The sequence below is a fragment of the Asterias amurensis genome, chromosome 9 (genome assembly GCF_032118995.1).
Source record: "Asterias amurensis chromosome 9, ASM3211899v1".
NCBI lineage: Eukaryota > Metazoa > Echinodermata > Asteroidea > Forcipulatida > Asteriidae > Asterias > Asterias amurensis.
The window spans coordinates 22,222,733-22,249,209 of NC_092656.1; the positions used below are offsets into that span (position 1 = coordinate 22,222,733).

Here is a 26,477-nt window from a genome sequence, read left to right on the forward strand (position 1 = left end):
CTAGTCGAAACATTGAGACCAATTGAGAAGTCACTCTGCAATAGTGAAGCTAATAGCGAGAAATCCCCTTGATCCAAAGCAAAAGTAGTAGTCCCGGCTGATTTCCTATCCTCTGCCCAGATAGTAGTTACTAAGCAGGACAGTTCTTTTCAGAACTGAGAAGTCTCTTGAAGTCTGAAAATCTACTCCACGGCAGTAGAATGTGAAGCAAGACAAGTTCTCAAAATAACATAATCTACCCAGCAAGTAGATAAACATGGTATTGCCACAAACCAAATATACATTGGCTGTATTCTCAGATACCAATATTTGTTCTCATATAAGTCGAATAAGCTCCAAGAAGTCCAATACGAAGACCTAGAAGTTTCAGGGTGAGACCCGAGACCGATACTGTGACTCAGAAGAACAGGTCCTAGACCAAGACTATGACCTAAGGGTTTGAGACCTCAAAATCTGATTTGCAAAACCGCGAAATGAAGAACATACATTGTAAACCAAAAAAATCAGAAGGACCTGGTTATTAAGCCAAAGTTGCCAACTCTCCCTGAATCTGCAGAAAGTTTCCTGAAATTAAACCAATCTTGGACAGTCTATACTTCTCCTCAATGAACCCAAGTCTCGACACTCCTGGGGTGACGGGTCGCTTTCTTCAGCTGCGCCATGCATCTGGAACTCTCTTCCCTACCTTGTTATTGTACCACAAAATTCAAATCTCTTCTCAAAACTTATCTTTTGTCACATATTTTCAAGGACTAATTTTGTTGTGTTTGTTTTTCTTTCGTTTTGTTTTTTGTTTCACTGCACCTTGAACTACCGGCAGAGCATGCAGAGTGGATATGTGCGCATTACAAGTCTTTTATTATTTTTACCTGATTGTTATGTTATTCATTGGATCCTTTAAAAATACTTCCTTACACAACAGGTTCTACCTTTGAGAAAAAAACAATAAAGACCAACGGTTGATGATGTGTATTTGAAATGTATTTGATATGTATTTGAAGTGCATCCCGAGTTGGGGGGGGGCAGTTGACCCATTTTTATTGTATTATTTCCAGCGATGAGCTTCTACCAACAAGAAAGTTGTTTTGTCTCCGATAATCAGACTAAATGCAAATATTTTCTCACTCAACTCATTGTCAGATTGTAGCAATCATCAGTTGATATTTATTATTACTCCCCCCCTAAGATTAGTGCCACATTTGTTGTTGACTTTTTATCCTATTGTCTTTTTTTATCGCAGTGCTTAAGCTTTGCCCCGAATTAGAACCCGATAAAATAATAAAAAAGAGTTGCGAAGAGATTAGGAAACACTAGTCAAATATTGACTCTTTTTATATCTTGTTTGGGTGGTTGCAGGGCTAGCTAATTTAATGAAAGGTCAAAGTTCATCCTCTGGATAGATTGAATTATATTGGCAGAGGGGAAAACAAGTTTAGTTCGGGTTAATCTAAAACCACTTTTATGTTTTAGTACATATTTTTAAGGAATAGCATACAAATATTTCATATTTGTCTTTAAGATATTTTAATAAAATCACAAGGTGCTACTACAAAACTTAATTTCTGGATTTTTGTTCTTCTTTTTTTCAAACTGTACATTGTTTCACATCCTTTAGATACATTTCATTTTCATCTTAGCACTTTTAAATATACTGGACACTATAAGACCAGTCTTCTTACTTTGTGTATCTCATCATGTTCATAAAAATATAACAAACCTGTGAAAATTTGAGCTCCATTGGTCGTCGAAGTTGCGAGATAATAATGAAAGAAAAAACACCCTTGTCACAAAAAGTTGTGTGCTTTTAGTTTTAGATGCTTGATTTTGAGACCTCAAAAATTACAAGGTTTCGAAATCAAATTCATGGAAAATTACTTCTTTCTTGAAAACTATGTTATTTAAGAGGGAGATGTTTCTCACAATGTTTTATACTATCAACCTCTCCCCATTACTCGTTACCAAGTAAGGTTTTATGCTAATAATTATTTTGAGTAATTACCAATAGTGTCCACTGCCTTTAAGGAAGGCAAACCAAAAAAGAAACTTGTTTTATTGGCAGGAACTCTGTTCTCATATTAACACGAATGCCGGGTCGTTGATCTACTTTAGATGTCTCTACATGAATATAACATTTCATCTCAACAATCAGTCCGAAACATGACTGGAGATATTCGATTTCAAACACATGATGTATACTGTTTCATTAACCGTAAACTGGGTTATTACTATAGTGTATAAAACCAGGGTACCAAAGCTGCTTACAAAAAAAACCCAGAAACATTATTTACAAGGTTTTCAAAAACACTTCCAACATTATGTAGTTGTCAAACTACTGGACATGTATCCCCCAATTCCCCCAAACAAACAAGTTCTTTTTTCTTCCCCTTGTTTCACTCACAGCCAGTCTTTTTTTATTATTTTCTTTTTTTCCCATTTTTTTTTTTTTTACAATGTGACACACGACCCAAGACATACTAAACTGAATTCACCTGCCAGTAATTGTACCTGTCATGTACTTCCTGATAACACACGAGACCGATCATGCCGGACGGGGCATGTGTACCACTGAAATTAGATGCCCCCTGTTTCCCCTTAACGTGAGATGCGCGTGCGTGAGACCTCCGCGAGAGAGAACGGAGTCGGAGGAGGAATGGTCTAGGGGGGAGGGAGGGGAAAAGTTCTACAATTCCCCAGACTGTCGTCTGTTAAGTAATCGAGAACTGGAAACTTAATCAGGATGTCTATACTCTCGGCTGTTTAGAAAATTTAATCTTGCGGTAACAATTTTTCTTTTTTTACTCTGGGTAAATGACGCTTTTAAATTCAATTTTGCATCATTCACTTTTCTGTCTAAATGCCTGTCAATAGATGCTTCTGAATGACTTCATGAGATTCAAGGAATATGTGTAGATAGATACCATGACTATTATTCTGCTGTTAGAAAATTTAATCTTGTGGTAAATTGTTGTTTGCTGTGGGTAAACGATGCTTTTAAATTCAATTACCTACTTTCACTTTTGTCTGAATGCCTGTCGATAGATTCATCTGAATGACTTAACATGAGACTCAAGGAATGTGTGTGCAAAAGATACCATACCTATTAGGCCCCAAAACAAAACAAAAACAGTTGATTGTCCTCGCCCGTGACCTTTTTTATTTTTGTAATCCACCCTTTCAAAAGGACTGGCTAGGAGCTTTTCCAGAATCTACTGTGATGCTCTCGAACACGTGTAACCTTCTGTTTCATAAAACAAAATTAGTTAATGCCTACCAGCAAATCTTTTTAGTGTAATAATCCGACTCTGTTAACACGGGTCCTCGTGCAACAAATATATATAAAAGAAGTTTGCCGTGGGTTCAAACTGAAGAATTGGTGGCCTGTTTGGTTTGAAATACTAAGCGGCCATCTTGGAAAAAAAAGAGAAAAAAGGGCCCTCATCCTCTTTTTTGAAAAATCTGGATGATCAACCGGTATTTTTTATTATTTGGCCTTATAGAAGGGATGGTGCATGATTGGTGACTGAGATTGATTCAGTGCGAATGTATTTCTGACAATTGATATATTTATTTTCATGTGCATATTGTAGGGATGGATTATGCTTTCAGCCATTGATGATGGTTTTATGTATTGGCCTATTTTTTGTCATATTATTATTTCTGGTTTATTAAAAACAATGTATTTGTAGCCCGGAAGCTAAATGGCTACAAAGTTTACAATTTAAAACTACAATACAATTTATTCTTGTATAAAGTGGCATCGTTGCAGGTTAATCGTCTCTTCTCTTTTGTTTGTTCTTGAATGACTGTCAGAATGACTTCAGCAATTTACATGTATTTTGTTTAGCCTCTCAAGAGATTGACTGTTGCCAGCTTAGTGTTTATACCACTTTGTGGGAGTTTGCCAAGTTCCCTTGAGTGGAAGATCATTCAAACAAACAAACAAACAAACAAACAAAAAACAAACAAACAAACAAACAAACAAACAAACAAACAAACAAACAAACAAACAAACAAACAAACAAACAAACAAACAAACAAACAAACAAACAAACAAACAAACAAACAAACAAACAAACAAACAAACAAACAAACAAACAAACAAACAAACAAACAAACAAACAAACAAACAAACAAACAAACAAACAAACAAACAAACAAACAAACAAACAAACAAACAAACAAACAAACAAAACCTTTCATGGAAAGACAGGGTCTGCTTGCCCACCCTAGTAAATATACATACTGCCCTCTAGTGGTGAGAAAGTGCATTGGGAATTAGTTGCACATGGTGTGCCTCCCGTATGTTACACGTTCTACCTGGGTTACTCCCACTGGAGAGGTACATTATTTAGTGTTGTTACTGCAGAGGCCAGAAGCTCGCCCAAAGGGAGAAAACACAATGAAGGGAATGTTCAGTCATGTTTCTAAGTTATCTCAGGTATTTGCATTTGGTGTTGCACACACAGATTAGTTTGAATATTTTGTAATCCTCTGAACATGGTAAAGAGGATGATATCAGCACGATGCTGAAGTTTTGATATTTGATAATATCTTTTGTAGCGCATTTTACAATAACTGTATCAATGCTCTTTAATACATTAGTGCTCTGGTCATTGGGCCATCCCAGTAACATTTCTGTAATCTTTCTAAGCTCCCTGGGGGAGTACTTAGCCCTGGCCTGCCGTGGCGCTCAGAAAGCTTTTTACATCTGCCCTCCTAGGTATCCATTTATACCCCCGTTTTCGAGAAAGAAGTAATTTTCCACGAATTTGATTTCGAGACCTCAAGTTTTAGAACTTGAGGTCTTGAAATCAAGCATGGGTCAGCTTATAAACCATGATATCCTAAGATGGACTATGCCACATATCATAGAGGGGTGTCAACCAACAGGGGTCAGTGATTTGGTTAGAATGGGGCAGGACACAAACTCTGCCAGCATCCTTTGCCAATTGCCAATGTTAGATGAAACCACATTGTAAAACTTAAATTAATTAAAGACAGTGGACACTTTTGGTAATTGTCAAAAACCAGTCTTCTCACTTGGTGTATCTCAACATATTCATAAAATAACAAACCTGTGAAAATTTGAGCTCGATTGGTCGTCAGAGTTGCGAGATAACTATGCAAGAAAAAACACACTTGTCACACGAAGTTGTGTGCTTTCAGATGCTTGACCTCAAATTCTAAATCTGATGTCTCAAAAGCAAATTCGTGGAAAATTACTTCTTTCTCAAAAACTACGTCAGTTCAGAGGGAGCCGTTTCTCACAATGTTTTATACTATCAATCTCTCCCCATTACTCGTTACCAGGTTAGGTTTTTTTGCTAATAATTATTTTGAGTAATTACCAATAGTGTCCACTGCCTTTAAAGCCATTGGACCCTTTCGGTAAACAGTATTGTCCACGGCCCACACTTCGTGTATCACAACTTATATATCAAATAACAAACCTGTGAAAATTTAGGCTCAATCGGACATCGGAGTCGGGAGAAAATAACGGGAAAACCCACTCCTGTTTTCGCGCGTTTCGCCGTGTCATGACATGTGTTTATAACAAATCCGTAACTCTCGCTAACGAGAATTTATATTGTTTTACCGTTTTCTCAAAAAGTAAAGTATTTCATGGACTAATATTTCAAGAGAAGTCTTTCACCATTACCTTCTGTAAACCCTGTAAATTATTTGTAAATCTGTGAACTTTTTTTTTTTTTTTTTGACCGAAAGGGTCCAATGGCTTTAAACCTCCACACAAGATGCTCATGAATTACCCTACATGTAGCTTGTCTACAATTCTTTATATGATCTATCTCCAGGAGAAACATCTACTGAGTTATATCACCATCATCACGGGAGGTTTGGGTTTCTTCTTTAAAACAAAACAAAAAACATGAATAATAAATTGAGCATTTTACCATTAGTGTTTCTGCATGAATCTTTTTTTTTACGGTAATTTTGTTTTTAATGTGATGGTGACTTCCTTGAAATAGAGATGTTTGACAGTAATATATTTTTTTAAAATACTTCATCATGTAGCACTCTATCATTCCCATTCTCCACTTTGTTTCTCACTTTAGCTTGTCTTTGTTAAATTCATTGTCGTTGACGATTGTAGCTTTTTTCTTTTGAACTGTTGTTGCACTTCCTACAGTTTTTAAAAGAAAAAGAAAAGTTTTGAAAGAAATTTGCCACAGTTATTTCTTTACCTTTTTTTTTTGTATAAAATAAATATATGTATTAATAGTATTTTTAGCCATTGAGAAAGACTCTGCTAGGTAGGTTGAAAGTGTGAGGAAATTTGGCAAAGAATTTAGGAAAAATTGCCAAAATATTGTCAAAAGGTACAAGTTGCTAATGGGAAACTGAATAAGTTCGTTCAGTTCAGTGGGAAAACCCACGCAATCGGGTAGGGACTGATGACCCAATCCGCATGCAAGGCTCTGTTCTAAAGTGGGATTCGAAGTGGGGTCCACTAAAGGCAGGAAAAGAAACTACTGATGAGCAAACGTTGTTAATACAAATAGTAATAAATATATAAATATACAAACAAATACCCTTTTTCCCTTTTCTTGTGGTTCAATGAACAGTATTTTTTTATCAAACACTCATCAGATTGCATTTTTTTTTGCAAGTCTAACCCTCAACTGCACTTACTTGTTCAACAAGTTGTTTACGAAAATGCTTGCCTATTACCAGTACTTGCTCATACAAAGGTCAACACTTGAGAATCGTTTGGTGACAAATCAATCTTCTAAATGTGACAGGTTTTTTTTTTTTTGGGGGGGGGGGTGAGGGGGGGGGGGTAGTATGGGTTTGGGCTTTGCTTTTCATGGGCACCATGGTGGACATGAAGATGAGAGGACAGGTTTTGGGAATTGAAGATTTCAGAATCAATTGTTGTTGGGAGTGGGTGTTGTTGGGAGTTGGTTATGTTGAGAGTTGATGTTGTTGGGAGTGGGTGTTGTTTGGAGTGGGTGTTGTTTGGAGTGGGTGTTGTTGGGAGTGGGTGACTTTGGGAGTGGGTGTTGTTGGGAGTGAGTGTTGTTGGGTGTGGGTGACTTTGGGAGTGGGTGTTGTTGGGAGTGGGTGTTAAGGGCGTTGGGCATTATGGGAAATGGGTTTTTGAGACAATAGTTTAAACATGTCTTAGGAACCCTAGCATTATATCAATCACTTACAACAATTGGAATGTGTGAGGTGGTAGTATCATAGATTTTTCCCTCTTTCTTAGTAGGATTGCTTTGGGGCTTTATCTGGAATTCAACTCGCCCAGACAAAATTGACATGGGAAACACTTTGTGGGGAGCAGGGTTTCATCCATAAAGAATGATTTCATGTTAAATTTAAGAAGGCTGTATGGATTAATAATTGTCAATTTTGTGTGTGTGATGGAAAGGGGGGGGGCGGTAGGTAGTGGGCCCTTGTACAGGCATTCCATCATTAGATCAATACACAAGCACAGCAATAACAGCTCAAGTGTTTCAAATTTCAAGTAGCTGAGGCCAGCATTAGTGTGCCGAGCTTATCAGCAGAAGCTCTGGCCTAGTTGTCAGGGCATTAATGCCCAGATATTATGTTGCTTTCACCACAAGAGTGAGTGAAGAAAATGGATCGGTTATTATGTGGGGCATGCTTTGTGTAATATTATCAGCAGTCAAATTAGTTTGCGTTATCTGAGCGGTTGCCGAAGCGTAGATCGAGTTTCTAAACGAAAAATGGATTTCCATAGTTTTTCGTTTATGAAGAGAGGTGTTTATATCGCAATCCTTTACATTCATTGTGTCCCCAAGGGCGTGCATAATTGGCAAATTCGAGCCAAATAGTTTTGTTTTTAAAACCCACTAGTGACTTAAAATAGTTGCCAAAATGAAGAATGCTGAATCTTTTCATCAATTGTTTTTAGATAGTTGTGGGATTATTTGTTTAAAGGCAGTGGACACTATTGGTAATTACTCAAAATAATTGTTAGCATAACAATTTACTTGGTAACGAGCAATAGAGAGCTGTTGATAGTATAAAACATTGTGAGAAACAGCTCTCTCTGAAGTGACGTAGTTTTTGAGAAAGAGGTAATTTCTCGCTCAAATATTAAAGTACTTCACTTCAGGCCTGAAGCCTTTATCAAGCATCTGAAAGCACACAAATTTGTGCAAAAAGGGTGTTTTTTCTTCATTATTCTCTTGCAACATTGATGACCACCTACCTAAGTTCAAATGTTCACAGAGTTGTTATAACATGTATGTTGGGATACACACCAAGTGAGAATACTGGTCTTTAAAAATTAGCAAAGGTTTCCAGTGCCTTTAAAGCCATTGGACACTTTCGGTAAACAGTATTGTCCAAGGCCCACACTTCGTGTATCACAACTTATATATAAAATAACAATCCTGTGAAAATTTAGGCTCAATCGGACATCGGAGCTGGGAGAAAATAACGGGAAAACCTACCCCTGTTTTCGCGCGTTTCGCCGTGTCATGACATGTGTTTATAACAAATCCGTAATTCTCGTTAACGAAAATTTATATTGTTTTACCGTTTTCTCAAAAAGTAAAGCATTTCATGGACTAATATTTCAAGAGAAGTCTTTCACCATTGCCTTCTGTAAACCCTGTAAATTATTTGTAAATCTGTGAACTTTTTTTTTTTTTTCTGTACCGAAAGGGTCCAATGGCTTTTAGGAATGAGGGATATGAGTTTGTTTTGAGAGAAAAACTTAAGGAGTCAGCTTTTTGGATTCTGAAAAGATGCTCATTAAGTAATGATGTTTTAAACTGGTAAACTGATAGTGTCTATAGTCGTACTGTGTTAAGTGCTAAGGCTCAACGGCAGACGGCAAAAGTCTCTTGAAACATTAGGATTACATGTTCAGCAGTTTGGGCTCGACAGGGAAGCTTCCAAAATGTCTAGACTGGGATTTGTTGCCTACCCATATAAAACTTGTTTTGAAGTGCCACCATTTCAGGTAGAGTGTTTCAAGAAGATACATTGCACTTACAGTTTCAAGTTCTTAACAGAACTCACAGTGTTTCTTCTGCAATCTTAAACAAAAAACAAAATTTTGCTAAATTCCCAATAACAAATTATGTCTTCAAGTATTACAGGTCTGGTTCCCTGTACACTTTTTAAAGCCTGGTGTGGATGTGGTTATAGTAAGATAAAAAAGGGGGGAAATTTGACTGAAAAGTTAAAAGTTCTTCAGGTTCGAGAATCAATACAACATGTGGCATTGTACATTGCGCAGTGAATATTTTTTTTTTCTAGATACCAGCGCTTTCTAAGATTTATTATTATTACTTTGTATTGTTACATTCCATTGCATTTCCTGGCAGGCAAAATACTACACTAGTCATATGAGAAATAATTTCACATTGTAACATAAAAGGATGTAAAAAATAACGACAAACATTAACAAGATTTGAGATATGTGTCCCCTCTCTTCACATCAAAAGTTGCAGAAAAATAATTGTACAATGCAATTTCCAAAAAATGTATGTTTGTATGCATGATCTTCTAATCAGCTGTGTACAAGTTGTGAATTGATGAGAAATTATTGTGCCCCGCAGTGTAACTGAACTTTCCTAGAAGTGTGTCTGTAAAAGTGGGCCACAAAATGACGAGTGCAAGTTAACTTAATGTGTGGTTTTCAGTTCCTTGTAATCGATCTGCCACTTTCCCTTGTAATTGTTTGATTTTGGTGGCTCTTTCAGTCGGCAAATGTAACCCATGGTGTTTATGTCATTATCGCTGCATCAGCCCTTTTTGTTTTTCGCAGAAAGACCAAAGCATTTTTACATTTACCTCTGAAACGAAATTTTTATGATGATGATGTGTCAGATAAAAAAAGAAAAAAAGAACATAACTTACTTCAGAGAATGCCACAAAGAGTGCACAAAAAAACCCTGTAACCTGCAAACTGTTCTTACATGGTGTTTTAGTTCACCGGACCCAAGCTCTGGTGTTGTCAGCAGCAAAGTATGGGTTCACATCCCGGTCATGACACTTATGCCCTTGAGCAAGGCAGGTAACCTTAATTGCTTCGTAAACGGTTTAGGAGGTAGTGCATTTTGCTGTACCAGCCAGGCTCCTAGTGGATGATACCCATGCCAACATCGTTACGGACTGTAAATGGGGTAACCCTGTTTAGCCCTAGGAGTAGGTGGTTCCTAGTGGATGATACCCATGCCAACATCGTTACGGACTGTAAATGGGGTAACCCTGTTTAGCCCTAGGAGTAGGTGGCTCCTAGTGGATGATACCCATGCCAACATCGTTACGGACTGTAAATGGGGTAACCCTGTTTAGCCCTAGGAGTAGGTGGCAACGGGCCAATGATGGCATTTGATTTGGGTCCATAGCCCAAATCAGTTAAGTGTTAGCCCCACCTTGAAGTGCCTGTCACTGTCAGGTCTTTTGATGTTAGGCTATCTCTCAAAATAAATCATGATGTTACTGCTGGTAGGTTTCTGCTGGTAGCCTGGGATAATGTCAGATGTTTTGGTTCAGTGTCTCATATATTTCGAGGCAAATTTGTGTGGATGATTGTATTCTACTATTAAAAAATCTTTCTAATCATACACATTTTATAACAACTGGTTATAAATGCTTTTCAAAGACCAACTTGACCGATCCAAGGCAAGATTTTTCTTTAATATGAACTTCATAATCAGTAAGCGTTCAGACTAACACAAACTTAACAATGTGTTTCTTATCCTACCCAATCCTGTATATTACCATTGAAGTATTTGGAATGTTTGCTCAATTCAACTGGGGATTCAAAAATATCTGACTTATCTTATATTTATACTCACAGCATACCGGCAGTGCCACTCAAAGTGATAAGGAAGCTCTAAATTGATATTTACTTGGGGGTTTATTCTAGTATGATATTAAAATTAGGGGCTGAACTGTTGTACTTCAAGATAACCCCATCATTAGTTGCTGATAATCTCATTTGTGAAATATAGAATGGAAACTGGGTGTCGTGGCCGAGTGGCTAAGAGCATCAAATTTAAGTTCTGGTGGTTAAGTCATTGGGGTGTGGCTCGGGTCCTGGTCGTGACACTTTTGTGTTCTTGAGCAAGATACTTAACTTTGCGCCTCTTTATCCAGGGGTATAAATGGGTACCTGTGGGGGCAGAGGTTGATGTTGTGTATGGAAAGAGCCTTTGGAGCTCTGTAGGTTGTATTCGCCCCAGGGACCTGAGAAAGATTAGAGGAATGTTATTGGCCAAATGACCGAAATTATGCTGAGCAAATGTCTTTTATTTTCGCTCGCAAAACGAAACGATTCCATTTGTAGGGTTATCAAAAGGGTTAGTGAAAATCAAAAGGTTGAATTTATTTTTGGAAATGCATTCATTAAGTACAAGCACAAGACCATGTTGGCATGGACTGTTTGTTTGGAAATTCAACAGGAAAAAATGTGAAAAGTCATCTTGTGCTGTAAAATGCTGTTGACTTAAACTTGCTTGTTATTTCATGGAATTTAATTAAATTGAAATGGTTTATTGATAGAAATGTTATCCGCAGCCAGAGCCAAATTAGGACAATTATTACAGATATAGAATATTTACAAATATATATTTAAAAAATACAAATGCGGATTATGTGTTGTCACAATGATAGACTCCGCCCATGGATTGTGCAAAATGTACCCTGTACTTAATCAGCTTGGTCATTATTGCTAAGTCAACAAGAGGGGGAAAACACACACACCTAACAATCCTTCACAAGTTATACATTTAGACAAATTTTGTTTTGAAAACCCTTCAGAAGTTAGGGCATTTGTTTGTTCAGCCTACCAGTATATTTTAACAACCCTGCAAACAAATGTAGCTCAAAGTGCAGTTAAAAAAAAAAAAAAAAAGTGAAAAAAAAATAAAAAAAAAACAACATCAACTGACGAGTATTTAGTTGAGTTATTTTGATGGCAATCATTTTGATGTGTAGACTCGGACTATTTGATATGATAAGTTGTTGAATAGGGAACTACATGATTCCATGGATGACCTAGGGTATGTGATATTTAAGAACCGACTCCGCAGCAGTACAGTTAACCACTGGGTCATTCCGTGTCAAATCACCCAATGGGTTAAACCCTACCCTCTTCAAATTTGCTCAAATTTTTTTTATGGGGTAATAATGGCTCAACAAGCTCAAATTTCAAATTTTCAGCTCCATGCAATTTCCTTTCCAAAGACACCAATTTCAACAAATTTGACCCAATGGTTACCGATTTATGGTTGTTGAATGTCAGAGGTCAGGCGCATTTTGACCCAAATCACTGAGAAAGAGCATGCTGTAGCACGAAAACCGTTTATCGGATAGAGCTAAAAAATGAAATTTGAGCTTGTTGAGCCATTATTACCCCATACAAAAAATTTGAGCAAATTTGAAGAGGGTAGGGTTTAAAATTGTCTTTTTTTGGGGGTGATTTGACACGGAATGACCCCACTATCCTATAAAGCTAAAGTAGTAGTTCTAGCCTATTTTCTATACCATCCGCCCGGGTAATAGTTAAAAAGCAGGACAGTTCTTTTCAGAACTGAGAAGTCTTCCGAACCCCCGAACATCTGCTCCGCGGTAGTAGAATAAAGCAAGACAGTTCTCTTAAAAACAAACTCTACCTGGCAAGTAGATACACACATGTTGTTACCGCAAACCAAATAATTATACATTGATACCTCACCATGCAATGCCTCAAATCCTATCTAGGGTATCTTGTTGTGGAGTGTTATAGCCATTTTATCGAAACTCATTCTTGGATGAAAATTATGCCGCCCTCAAATTCTTTGTTCGTTAACTCTTATTTATTCAGGTCAGAAGTTTATGAACTTAATTTCATTACCATCTCCCCACTCCAATGGCATTGAGAAGGAACAATGGGTGTTAAACTCCCTCATAGTTCATTTTCCCGCAGGCTGGTGTTATCCCCACTAAATCAGACAAAAGTCAAATTGAATTTCACAATGCTTCTAAAAAAACTGTTTTCTTTTAAAGACAGCAAGTTTAATCAGATTAGACAGATCACCAAACTAGGTCGCGGAAATAGAGTTAGGGTTACCAATTTCTAGTTTTTTATATTTTACATCTTGATTGAAGGAAGTATTAAAGAAAATGGTATGACATCCGAATCAACTACATTTTGAGTTTGTGAATGTAAAAAAGCTCACTCCCTCTCAAGGAGTGATGTAAAATGTGATTTCTTTTCCTAATGAAGTTAAAGCTTCAGGCAGTAAGAATTCTCCTTAATTAGATCCTATAGTATCAAAGGTGTGCTGAACCTTTAAAGACACTGGACACTATTGGTAAATGTCAATGACCAGTATTCTCACTTGGTGTATCCCAACATATGCAAAAAGTATCAAATCTGTGAAAGTTTTGACTCAAGAGAATAATAATATTTAAAAAATAAAACCTTGTTGCACAACTTTGTGTGCGCTCAGATGAATTAATAGAAAAGGCTTCAGGCCTATCGTCTTTAAAATAATTATTTGAGTGAGAAATTTCCTCTTTTTCAAAAAACGTTGTCACTTCAGAGGGATTCTTTTCTGACAGTATTTTATACCAACAGCAGCTCCATCCATTGCTTGTTACCAAGTTAGTTTTTATGCTAATTATTATTTTGAGTATGAAAAATGCCAATAGTGTCCAGTGCCTTTAAAGGAATGGTGGATGTTTTTGGGAGTGAGCCAAGAGATGTAATGTTACACTCTCCAGACAATAAAGGAAACTGTGTTTATAGCATGTTTGCTGGGAGTTGAAGGAGGTGAAGTCCTGCCCTGGCAGCAGTCTTACTACAAAGCTCTAGAATTAGACTATTGTGTTTACTCTGCCAAGGAGTGGAACGTTAGCTGTACTCACAGAGTGAAGACATTCACTGTTAAAGGAACACGTTGCCTTGGATCGGTCGAGTTGGTCTTTGAAAAGCGTTTGTAACCGTTTTTTATAAAATGCATATAGGTAGAAAGATGTTGTAAAAGTAGAATACAATGATCCACACAAACATGCCTCGAAATTGCGTGGTTTTCCTTTTACCTTGTCGACTAACACGTCGGCCATTTATGGGGGTCAAAATTTTGACTCCCATAAATGGCCGACCATGTTAGTTCGCACAGTAGAAGGAAAACCACGCAATTTCGAGGCAAACTTGTGTGGATCATTGTATTCTACTCGTAAAACATCTTTCCAACCATATGCATTTTATAAAAAACGGTTACAAACGCTTTTGTTTTGACCAACTCGTCCGATCCAAGGCAACGTGTTCCTTTAACTAACGCCCTGAGCTGTTGGTTTGTAATTGTGAGCTTTCTTGTAAAGTCAGACTGAATGAGGCACAGGTCATTAAGAAGCAAATAGCAGATTTAATTATAATTTAGCATCCATGCAAGAAAAAAAGGAGCTTAAAGGGAAGGTTTGCGTTTTTATTGTTTTGTTCACATCGTCTATGTGCCTTAAACATCTCTTAAAGACACTGGACACTATTGGTAATTGTCAAAGACCAGTCTTCTCATTTGGTGTATCTCAACATATGCATAAAATGCATACCTGTGAAAATTTGAGCTCAATTGGTCGTCGGAGTTGCGAGATAACTATGAAAGAAAAAACACCCTTGTCACACGAAGTTGTGTGCTTTCAGATGCTTGATTGCGAGACCTCAAATTCTAAACTTGAGGTCTCAAAATCAAATTTGTGGAAAATTACTTCTTTCTCGAAAACTACGTCAGTTCAGAGGGAGCCGTTTCTCACGATGTTTTATACTACCAACAGCTCCCCATTACTCATTACCAAGTGAGGTTTTATGCTAATAATTATTTTGAGTAATTACCAATAGTGTACACTGCCTTTAAGTTCACTTATGAGGCATCCTTTGGTTTCCATGTGCTGACATTGTTCCTCTTTGCAGGTTGTGTAATGGTCCGGAGCTGTACTGTTTTCCTTGAGGCTTCTTCCATCGGTTGCAGTAGCTCTCTAATTTCTCATTCGTTTGTTTTATTGTCTTCAGGTTGAGAAAGATGAAAAGCGTAACCAAGTGATGAGGGACCTGGCAGTCCGCTGGCTGGAGGTAAGATTCATGCTCAAAATCAAATGTATTTTGTTTGTTTGTTTGTTTGTTTGTTTGTTTTGTTTGTTTGTTTGTTTGTTTGTTTGTTTTGTTTGTTTGTTTGTTTGTTTGTTTGTTTGTTTGTTTGTTTGTTTGTTTGTTTGTTTGTTTGTTTGTTTGTTTAGTTGATCTTCCTGTGAAGGGAATTCAGCAAACTCCCCCCATAGAACAGCCAATGTCTCTCAAACAAACATTGGTTTAATATCTTTGACAATAATTTACACACCATTATTATTATTATTATTATTATTATTATTATTATTATTATTATTATTATTATTATTATTATTATTATTATTATTATTATTATTATTATTATTATTATTATTATTATTATTATTATTATTATTATTATTATTATTAATAAATTGTGATTCAGTAACTAGACGACAATACTTAGTCATTGTGCAATCAGCCGTTAGCTTGGTAGGATTCGAACCCATAACCCTGTGATTGCAAGTCCTTCAGTCTAACCACTGGGGACCACAGTGACCAAATATTGGCATTTTGTGGCAGATTTTGGAAGACAGACTGGAATTTTGCTCAGCAGAAGTTTCTGCTTTAGCAGAAGTTTCTACTTAACAGCGTTAGGAAATTGAGTTAGTAATGAGTTGGTCTTCTCCTTTACACAGCATGAGATACAGCAGCTTCAGGATCAGGTTGAGGATGGAGCAGCAAATACACAGTTCTCTCCTTACCTCGTCCCCGACGCCAATGCTCTCATGAACCACCTGGGTCTCATTCAACTCTTAGCAGACAGTGAGCGCTTCATCATCGTTGTACCCTATGCAGGTCAGAACCCCCCCCCCCCCCAATGACCCTAGTCTCTGACAACCAGGGTCTGAATCCCAGTGATTTACTCCAGTTCCTGGACCTAGTTACTAGCACCCGTGTTCCACCCCAGTTCCTTATTTCATTTTCTACTCCATTCCTGACCCTTGTTCCTGACCTAAGTTTCCTATTCAAACTTAAACTCCAGTTCCTTATTCAAATTTTCACTCCAGTTCCTGGCACTTGTTCTGTTTCTGACCTAAGTTTCTTATTCCAAAATCAGCTCCATTTCCTTATTCAAACTTCTACTACACAGTTCCTTGCCCTAGTTCCTTACCTATATCTCTTATTCCAACTTCAACTCCAGTTCCTTATTCAAATATGTATGCAAGTTCCTTACAGTAGTCTGTGACTCAAGTGGACTCTCTGTCCTGAGAACTGACATCCACTGACTTTTAACTAATATTAATGAATAAGTCTAGTCATGATATAGTTTTTTCGGTAGACTCTTTGCATATTTGGCAATTTGGTACAAATTGGTAGGCAAAGCAGGCCAGAAATTCATGCGTTGTCATGCGTAGTGCGCAATGTGCATCACTTTAATAGATAATGCAGTACGAAACACGGATACATAGTATTGTTCAATGGGCTTGCCGAGTGTTTTTATTTTTTACGTATTGCGCACTACTCATTATGTACGACACATTACATTGCTCACTGCACATTACGCACGACACACGCAGACCCACGGGTTTCTGGCCTGATGTTCTTAATGTTGACAACACAACCTGTCGGACACTGCTATTTTGCTTTGACAGACTATGGAAATTTTACCATGTTTTCGGTGATATAAAACATTTTAGTTCTTATCTGATTTCGTTAACAGTTTTGATCACATAACTGGCATTGAAAGAAATTTATTCTCTATTTTTATTTTGTTTTCTAGTTTTTGATTGCAATCTGGGATTGCCTGTTTTCTAAAAGCTTTGCAGTCATGTCTCAACAATGAAATGCATTGACTTTAATTGTAACCCAAGGTTTTTCCCCTCGTCGTTGTTTTTGTTGTTCAGTTGTGGGTCACTTAGACCACTTTAAGAAGAAGCATTTTGAGGCCAGAGAGGCGAGTCGATTCCTTGAGCAGATCCTCAAGAAAGGAAGCAGGTTAGTGAGACGAGTCCGGGGGCCTGAAATCAGTGAAAAAACATTGAAGGCCAATAAACCCTGGTTCATGTTTTTTTTTAAATTCCATGTTTGTGAGGCGCAGCCTGGAAATGTCATGTTATGGTTGGATGTCATGTGATGTAAATATTAAATATTCTTTGTGATGATGATTAAAGGCACAGGACACATTTGGTAATTACTCAAAATATATACAGTAACATAAGAAAATTACTTGGTATCAAGCAATGGAGAGCTGTTAATAGTATAAAACATTTTGAGAAACGACTCTCCCTTTGAAGTAACATCATTTTTTAGAATAGTAACGTGGTACTTTCTTACTTAAATATTTGAATCTGAGAAGAGCTTCAGGCTTGAAGTCTTTTCTCAGGCATCTGAAGCACACAAATTTGTGCAACAAGGGTTTTTTCTTTCATTATTTTCTTGGATGCAAAATTGAGCCCAAGTTTTCATAGGTTTGTTATTCTATGCACCAAGTGGGATACACCAAGTGAGAACACTGATCATTACCAAACGTGTCTAGTGCCTGGAAGTCTCTTTAAGGTGAAGATGCAATATTGTGTCTGCTCGCCAATCATATAAATCCATCTCGACCAATGTCTTACTCAGCTACACCCTTATTGTCCACCTTATTGCATGTTAACAATTTCAACCATATAAGTTTGTTTTAACCTTTAAGCCGGAGTTATAGTCGCTCGTTCGCTGGTCGCGCGATGGAAATCTTGACACGCGATCATAAAAAAACACAGTTGATATGCCTCAGTGATGACTATAAACTGGTTTTTGTGGATCGCGCGTCAAGATTTCCATTGTGCGACCATCGCGCCACCAACTATAAACCAGCCTTTACATCAATGTGTATTAATAAGCACTGTAACTCTGTACTTTTCTGAATTCTGTGAGAAGAAAACAACAGGCTAAGTACCATTTTCTGATGGACAGCTTAATGAAGGTAACTGCCCCGATAAATGTCAAGGCACAAGCTACCTGCAATGTTTTTTACCTTTATTATTAGACATATCCGAGTCCAGAGAGCGCATGAAGTAGTCTCACTTGACAAGGAGAAAAAACCAAAGGACAAAGACAAGTCTATTAAGTAAGTAAACCATATTTTAAGATAAATGTAGTGGCACATTAAGTGTGAAAATCTAATAATTCTGTTCACTTATTCTTGTCTAATTTTTATTTTAAAAAAAAGTATAATGCCGTTGTAAACTGCTTACCAACCAATGGTATAAATGCACATTTTTTAAAGTGGCCTGACGTTTCGACCCTTACAAAGTATTTCTTCAAGGCCAAATTGTCGGAGTCAAATAAATTTGTTGTTGAACAAGAAATTGTCAGACATTTTGAAAGCGTTGACTCTACATTCAACTCATCACAGGACACTCTACCACATCATCGAATGCGGCCTCTACTTCAGTCAGAGATCAGCCTCCCAAGGTAGCGATAGCCACGGGATGGTGACCATCCTGACAGACTACCGGCCAGGTCAGCTGGCCGCATCTCAGCCAGCGCTTGGCGCGGTGGAGACAGCTCAGGGGAGAGGTCTGCGCGTGGAGAACGCCTCCGAGTTCTACGACTCATGGAAGAATTCGCAGAGTTGATGATGAGTGAATCTAAAAGAACAGCACAATCAACGATAGTAATAGAAAGGTAACTCTTAAATACTTTTTGATTTGTTGTTATTTCATTAAGTTTTAAAAGTTGTTATGGACCTTATGCATTGGCATCATCATGCTGCCGTCTGAAGAGAAATAAGCAGGTGGTCCATGGTCGTAAGAACAAAATGTTGTTAAGTCCACATCAGGTGAAATGTACCTCCGCTCTGTACAAGCACAGGTCCCTTGTCTTTTTTTGACTGTGATCGAGACCAGCGACAACACAACACAACGTTGTGATAATTCACTACAACCGTCTGTGGATGCGGTGCGAATGAACACCCCACGTGCATGCCGAAGAGACCAAGGACCATGGTTCAGCTAGAGTTACAACGCATTCGCAAAAGATAAAGGATTTGTGACATGGGACGTTTGTTTCTGCGCGGTGTGAAAGGTCCGGTTCGAGTTTGACCAGCGTCCGTGGTCAAGACAACTGAAGCTGAAGTCAAAGGACCCTAGTTTGACTTTGTGGTGTGAAAAGGGCTCTAGGAAACAACGCTGAAACATAGACAAAAATAATTTGTTTGAGTGAGACGAAAATTATGTACATCGGATTTTCGCTATTCTGAAAACATTGCTCTGTAGTTTTGACAACTAGTGAAGCTGAAACTTCTACAGGTAACTTATATTACAAACATCTTCATCCACAGTAAGTAGGGATTCATGTTATGTCCCTAAACTTGATGTACAAAGGTATCAAACCCTTTAAAAGGGTGGGCTGGAAGTTGGGTTGGAGCCGCTGTAATATGCAGCGATTATAATAAATCTGTGTATGGGAGTAAAATGTGGTCTGAATTAGTGGTTTCATACCCACTGACATTTTATACTGTAGCTGGATTTTCCAATTTTATCGTAATAGTTTTGGGGTCAGTTTAAAAATAAAGCAGACGGCCTGGGATAAGGCTGATTTTTTTTCTGGGTCAAAACTTAAAAAAAAAATTGCAAGTGACATTGATGCATGGGATATTAAATATCAGTTATTAAAAAAGAAAATCCCCTTTGACGCTGTTCACTTGACTGGGTTTGAGTCAACTGATATCAAAGAACTTTTCTGTAATAAAAACGATTTAATGAAATACAAAAGGCCCGACTTAGTTCATGGCCGTTCGAGGCGGACGGGTGCGGGAGCGTGAAGTGTCCCAAATAGAACGGGCGAGTAAATTACCTCTTTATTGAGTTATTATAAAAAATATAAGTGTACGTAGAATGATGGATGGATGTCTTCCTCTGTGAATAAATCATGAGAGTTATTTAAAGGATGCAAAGTTGTCATTATTTATTTCTGTTTTTATTATTATTTTTACTTTTTTTTTATTTATTGGGGTGGGGGTCGGATAGGGGGTTGGTGGTGACACCGAGAATTGACCTGGTTTAGCAGTTTAAATTATCTGGCACAGTTGCGAAAGTTTCATTTAGTGAATGGGGTTCCAAACCAGAATACATTATTTGCAGCTGGTTTCCTGTCGTTATAATGGGTAACTTTTATTGCAAAATGATCAGCTTCGGTTGGGTTGTGGGGATGTTTATGTTGGGTCCTGACTGAAAGCCTTTTTTTCAGCAAGATTCTGTAAACTCGGGTTTGTGATTAAGTGCTCCATTGTAATTAAGTTCCAGTTTTAAGTTGACTTTTACTTTGCATCCAATAGGCTGTTATGACATTTTTGCTGGTACTTATTTGCTTGTTTTTCATTTATTTTGTAAATACTATTATTGTTTTTATTATATTTTTTGGTGAGCACACTTTGTTTCAGCTATCTGACAAAATGTGTTAAACATTGTGTTCCTGTCACTCAAAAATGTGTTTCTTTGTTCTCCATTTTTCATCCATATATTGGAATTGGTAAAACGAACATTTTTACTGAAGTTTTAATTTCCAAATGAATCTATTCAAGAATGGTGTTCTTAAATTGTGTTTGAAGCTTTCCATGGTGTGGAGAATAAGAGTAACTATACATATCAATATGAACAGTAAACTTGCGGGTACAACCATGAGTAAAATCTCTTTTGAAGGAGTGGTGGCTCTGAAAAGAGCCGTTTTGGTCTTTACGTTTCGAACAGTATAACATTTCTCCTGAAGACGAGCAGAGTATACTGTTCGAAACGTCGAGACCAAACCGGCTCTTTTCAGAGCCACCACTACTTCAATTCAGAAGAGATTTTATTTTTCTTTACGGTTGTACCCGCAAGTTTACTATTCATATTTATATTTATAGTTATTCTTAATGATGTTCTTGTCCTTTCTATTGGATGGTGGCCCCATAGTTATTATTGATTCAATCAGTTATGACAAAAAAAGAAACATTGTTTTATAATCTGATGGCTGGCTTGCAGTGAGCCCAGCTCCTACCCTTTGGCAAAAAAAGAAAAGAATGCAAACACCGAGCAGATGTGTAGGAGAAACATTGTTTTATAATGTGATGGCTGCCTTGCAGTGACCCAGCTCCAACCCAGCCCTGTGGTTGGTCAATCTTACCTGTACCCTGTGTCTGGCACCCGGCCAATCACAATCCCCCAGTGCTAAATATGCCCTGATTGTGTACACACCCTTTACAGATGCAGTGTTCATATCCATCAATCATGATAGGTTTAAAAAGGTATGCCAGACGAAAATCATGTTTCTCTTTAGTACAAAAAAGTCTGTTTTTAAAGGTGCTGTTGTGGTTGTGTTGAAAACACTTCAGATACGTGATTGTATTTGACCCTCTTTTGAAGGAGTTCATGCGAACAAACCTTAGATTTGTTTCATTATCTCTGATATAATAGACACAATTCCATTGTGCCATTCCAGAGGGATATTATGTTTGAGTTTAAAGCTTGAAAAACCTTGGCACAAAATCTAGTGTACAAAACTCAAGTTTGTTTTTGCTGTTTTGGCAAAAACACGACCACCTATTTAGAAGTGGTCCCGGGCTTGTTCAACTCATGCGTATGTCGCGTAGAAATGGAACACGGAGAATGCTGAGCGGATTGACCTTATCGCAAATACTTGGTGAAATGAGGTGCATGCTGGTCTAGCTAGCGATCACGTATGACGGCTAGCTAGACCAGCATGCACCTCATTCAACAGTTAGCGCTTGCGCAGTGAGTTTATGCGAAAGGTCTATTGCTGTTTTTCATGTCTGCTGTGAGCACCCTCTATGGTCAGTGTTGGACATAGAGTGTGATATGGCTGTATGGCAACATTTATACCAAATCAACCAATGGGAAAAATGGAAGTTAACGCAGAATGACTGCGATCACGCATTGACAATGAGCAGTTTAGTGCCCACATGTTTGATCAGTAGGGCATACACTGGGTAAAACCATGGTAGAAGGAAATTAGGCCCTGCCTGGTCAAACTAAAATTGTAGCACATTGAGTTTTTTTTTCTGCGGGAGGGCAATAATGCCAGCAGCAAGTTCAGGTCACATGACTGGGTGACTACTTCCCATGCTTTGAATATTAAATACTTATGGAATCGAATTTGACGTGCCAGTGTTACTACTAATATGTCGTCCGATAGAATGAATCTTTTTTTCAAGCGTATAAGCAAAGTGAAGAAGCATGAAAATTTACCAGAGAAGGTGTTTATAAACTAGACTGCATTATAAGATAGATTCACTCTTCAAAACTAAATCCAATGATGCATGGTACCTTTAACCCAGTTGAGTGTTTTGAGTGATAGGTTGGGGTGCTAAGGGTCAAAGGTGACTGAACTGGTCATACTTCAGTGGTTTTCATGATTGATCCAGTAAATTAAGTTTCCATGAACCTTTGTGGAATCACTTTGTGAACTTGTTTTGGTGTAGCAGTTTGATGATAGCCTAACCTACTTTCCATTACATGCTCTGATTTTCACATCCTCAAAACTGTTTTTACCCATGGACAGAAACTAAAAAGGTATGTGACCACAATGCAATGTTTGTTCAAGTGCAGATAGAAACTGCCTAACCAAGTTTCATGACAACTAGATGGGAAGTTCAACCTGATTCACAAGCTGGACTAGATTTCATACAATTTCTTTTGGTTGTGAAGCCAAGGACTTTCAGAAAAGGGAACTTAATCACTATACTAGCCAACCCAATGAAGACAAATAAGGGAGTTTCAGTTTTAGATGTGGGAGAAAACCACGAGAATGTTTCCTGGGAAAAAAGTAGTATTCCTACTTGATACTTTTACTCAAGTACTACTTGAGAACCTTTTGTGATGTTACTCATTCTTTAGTAATATAGTACTCCTACACTCAGTACTCATATACTTGAGTACCATTGTTGATGGTACTCAATATTAAAGGCACCGGACACTATTGGTAATTACTCAGAATAATTGTTAGCTTACAAACTTAGTTGGTAACAAGCAATGTAGAGCTGTTGATAGTATAAAACATTGTGAGAAACGGCTCCCTCTGAAGTAACGTAGTTTTTGAGAAAGAAGTAGTTTTCCACGAATTTGATTTTGAGACCTTAGAATTAGATTTTGAGTTCTCGAAATCAAGCATCTGAAAGCACACAACTTGGTGTTACAATGGTGTTTTTTTCTTCCATTATTATCTCGCAACTTCCACGATCAAATGAGTTAAAGATTTCACAGGTTTGTTATTTTGTGCATTTGTTGAGATACACCAAGTGAGAAAACTGGTCTTCGACAGTTACCAAAGGTGTCCAGTGTCTTTAAGCATCGTACATTTGGTACTGAAACACACCTTCCTATGTTCTGACACACCTAGTGTATTTTCCTATTCCTAACCATAATCCTATATAGGCTAAATCCTAACCCTACCTAGCATGTGAACTACCAGATTTGATTTTTTCTGGAACATACTGGTTTCGAACAGGGTGTCTGAACAAAGGGGTGATGATTATCATAGAACAGTCACCACTGGTACATTGGGCCTATAGATTGCTGCCTGTGATTCAATGCTTAGTAAACATTTTCACCCTTGGTAATGTAGCACCATGGCAGCTCCAGGATGGTGCCAAGTCATGAACCCCAGGCCTGCTCATTCACTCCCAATGAGTTATTATCCCGGTATAACACCTGACACCCCTTGCTGCACTGCCTGCACACCCAGCGCAGACTAAAACCTGGAAATGTGAACCAATCTGACCTATTCCCCTTGTGTCCTCCTGCCTCAATCAACACCAAGACCCTTAAAAGAGGAAATAAAATACCAACAAGTAGCAACAGTGCTGAGAACTGACTCCTAGGCTGTTTAAAGGGAATGTCGGGGACTCTCAGGTATCAAAAATAATGTAACATTTAAAAAAAAGAAAAAGAAATGGCAGCCATCTTTTTTTGATCATGGTTTGATACCATGTGTAATTATTGACAGTAAGTTCATATGCTATTGTTGTAAACAATCCATTAGGTGCTCAGTATGGGGGCATTGTTTACCCCCTCTATTGTGTCTTCATTGCGTGCTTGGAATCTCAGGAATTCTAGGGGGGGACTTATTTACAAGAGGAAAAGAGTATATTGCTATTCACATGACAGCAATTTAACTGGGGTCCCTTGCTTAATTTTAGCATGGTTGTAAAATGTAGCAATGTTTGCAAGATTACTTAAACAGTAGGGGAAATGTTTTTGTCCTTTCACACGAGGTACATTTTGTAACATTATTTACAACCATGCTACAATTTAGCAAGGGACCCTTGCTAAATTGCTGTCATGCGAAAGGGGCTTATTTTATTGGAACATGGGGGAGAAAAGCCTTCGCCCCATACCAGGCATGTTATAAATTATAACCCCAATGTTTGTCTCCTGTAACCTAGATGTGACTTTAGTGTTTCTTCAAATTATTTCATCAGAAGAAATGCCGGACTCTGTAAATATGATCCTGCAACTTTCCCTTTAAAGAAAGCCCCCCCCCCCTATCAGGGAAGCTTCACATTACAAGGTTAGCATTTTGATGGTTGAGTCAAGCTGGAATTTGATTCACTCTGGGCCTGTCAATAATTTTTGTGATGAAGTGTTTCCAGAAGCTGTTTTTTTCATCCCAGATGTAAATTTATAAGCAATTTTGTAAATTGGGAGTTATTTATTGGGTAGGCATCGAGGGAGGGTGTATACCTTTGATCGAGGAGAGCATTTCAGAGAAATATCTAGAATGTTTGACCAGCCTTGGTGTTCGGAGGAGACAAACTGTGACACCTGAGTCTCATTTTTGATTAAATACAAAAAAGAATTGAACTTGTTCTAATGGAAAGGTTTATTCTTAGGTAATTACTCAAAAATTGCTAGCCTTAAAAACTTACTTGGTAAGAAGCATTTTTAGCTGTTGACATATTGTAAAGGGCTTTACATGTTGAGAAATGCTTCCCTTCAAGGGAATGTGGTTTAAGTCACCGTCCACTTTCTCTTTAAATGTTGTTATCCTCTTCTGCCTACTTTCAAACTTTAGCATACTATACATTATTGCAATGAACTGATCAAACTGATTTAGAATTCCTAGAGTGTGTTTAAGGTGATTTATGTTAACCAGGTCATTCAAGATATTAGTTACAACAATAGCCAACATAATACCCCCCCCCCATAACAGGAGAACCAGATGAGTTGTACAATAAAAGAAGGTTACTGCCATGTTTAAACCAACAGTAAGGTGATACAGCCAAGCTCTATTGTGCTTGTTTATTCTAGAGAGAAGAAATTGTTGTATCCAGGTGTGTTTCCATCACTATTGGCATGGTGTGTTTTTTTGTGGTTTTTTTTTTTTTTTTTTTTTTTTTTTTTTGGGGGGGGGGGGGGGGTAACAGGGCAAAGGAAACCTACACCAGGGGTTCTTCCTATGCTCCACACAACCTTGGGTATGTGTTTGGGGTATTGTGTTTCTATTGTTGTCTAAATGGAATGTTCATCATGTATCCTCGACCCCCCCATTGACTGTGCATGCATCTCATTTTACTCTGCACAACAATGGGGTGGCTTGCTCAGGTTACAGGTATCCGCCTCCTTCGCAGGTGTTTTGTTTTTGTTTTTCAATTTTTGTCTTTGCTCTTTCCTGTCAGTGGTGAAGGCAAATCAACAACAGCAACCTTTTTTTTCTTTTCACTCTACTCGCGTAGGGGTTTTCAGTACAAAAGGTTTGGATCAAATATGCAAGGGAGTTATTGGTGCTGGCTAATGTTTGTTCTTCTACAGGACTGGTTTCACTACAATTGACAAAAAGGGCATATCATATTCAAGTATCCATGAATCCAAAAACAAAAACTGAGCTGGTGATAGAAAACTATCTATGCCCTTAAAGGGGAGGTTTGGGGAAAACTCTTTATTGGAGTGTTTGTTTGTTTTTCTTTCAAGGGGGTGCGCGATGAGATTTTTTTTTTTTTTTTTTTTTTTTCGTTTCGGTTGAAATGTGACCCATTACTTTCTCTTCACTGATATTTTGATTTAATGGTTATCTGATCGTCTTCACTTTCTGTCAGATTTTATTCCTCTTGCCTTATAAGTCAAGGGCTCCCTCTGTTGATTACTGAGTTATTTAGAATTCAAGTGAGTAAATTGATATCAAATAAGAACACCTTGAAAAGAAGACTATTCCAATGATCATCTGATCATCTTCAGGCAACAATGGCGTTTCTTTCTTGTTGTATTACCCATGTCTTACATTAGAAGGCAAGGGCTCCCTCTGTTGATTTCCTAGTTATTTAGAACCCGAGCAAGTAAATATTGATATCAAATTAGTATCTTGAAAAGAAGACTATTCCAATGATCTGCATATTAAAAACCTGTGTGGTTTAACTATAAAACCCAACATTACTGCAGCACTGGAAAACAAGCAATACACGTCT

The 26,477-nt window shown here is 37.7% G+C and overlaps 1 protein-coding gene across 1 annotated transcript in view; it reads left to right on the forward strand.

The window, feature by feature from the left end:
• Positions 1–19,945, forward strand: part of LOC139942239 (nonsense-mediated mRNA decay factor SMG5-like) — a 46,256-nt gene extending 26,311 nt beyond the window's left edge. The window contains exons 18-22 of the mRNA XM_071939026.1: positions 15,002–15,061; positions 15,733–15,892; positions 16,942–17,032; positions 18,066–18,146; positions 18,435–19,945. Coding sequence (XP_071795127.1) covers positions 15,002–15,061; positions 15,733–15,892; positions 16,942–17,032; positions 18,066–18,146; positions 18,435–18,657 — 615 coding nt within the window. The 3' untranslated portion in view covers positions 18,658–19,945. The remainder of the gene's footprint in view (positions 1–15,001; positions 15,062–15,732; positions 15,893–16,941; positions 17,033–18,065; positions 18,147–18,434) is intronic.
• Positions 19,946–26,477: the final 6,532 nt, after the last annotated feature.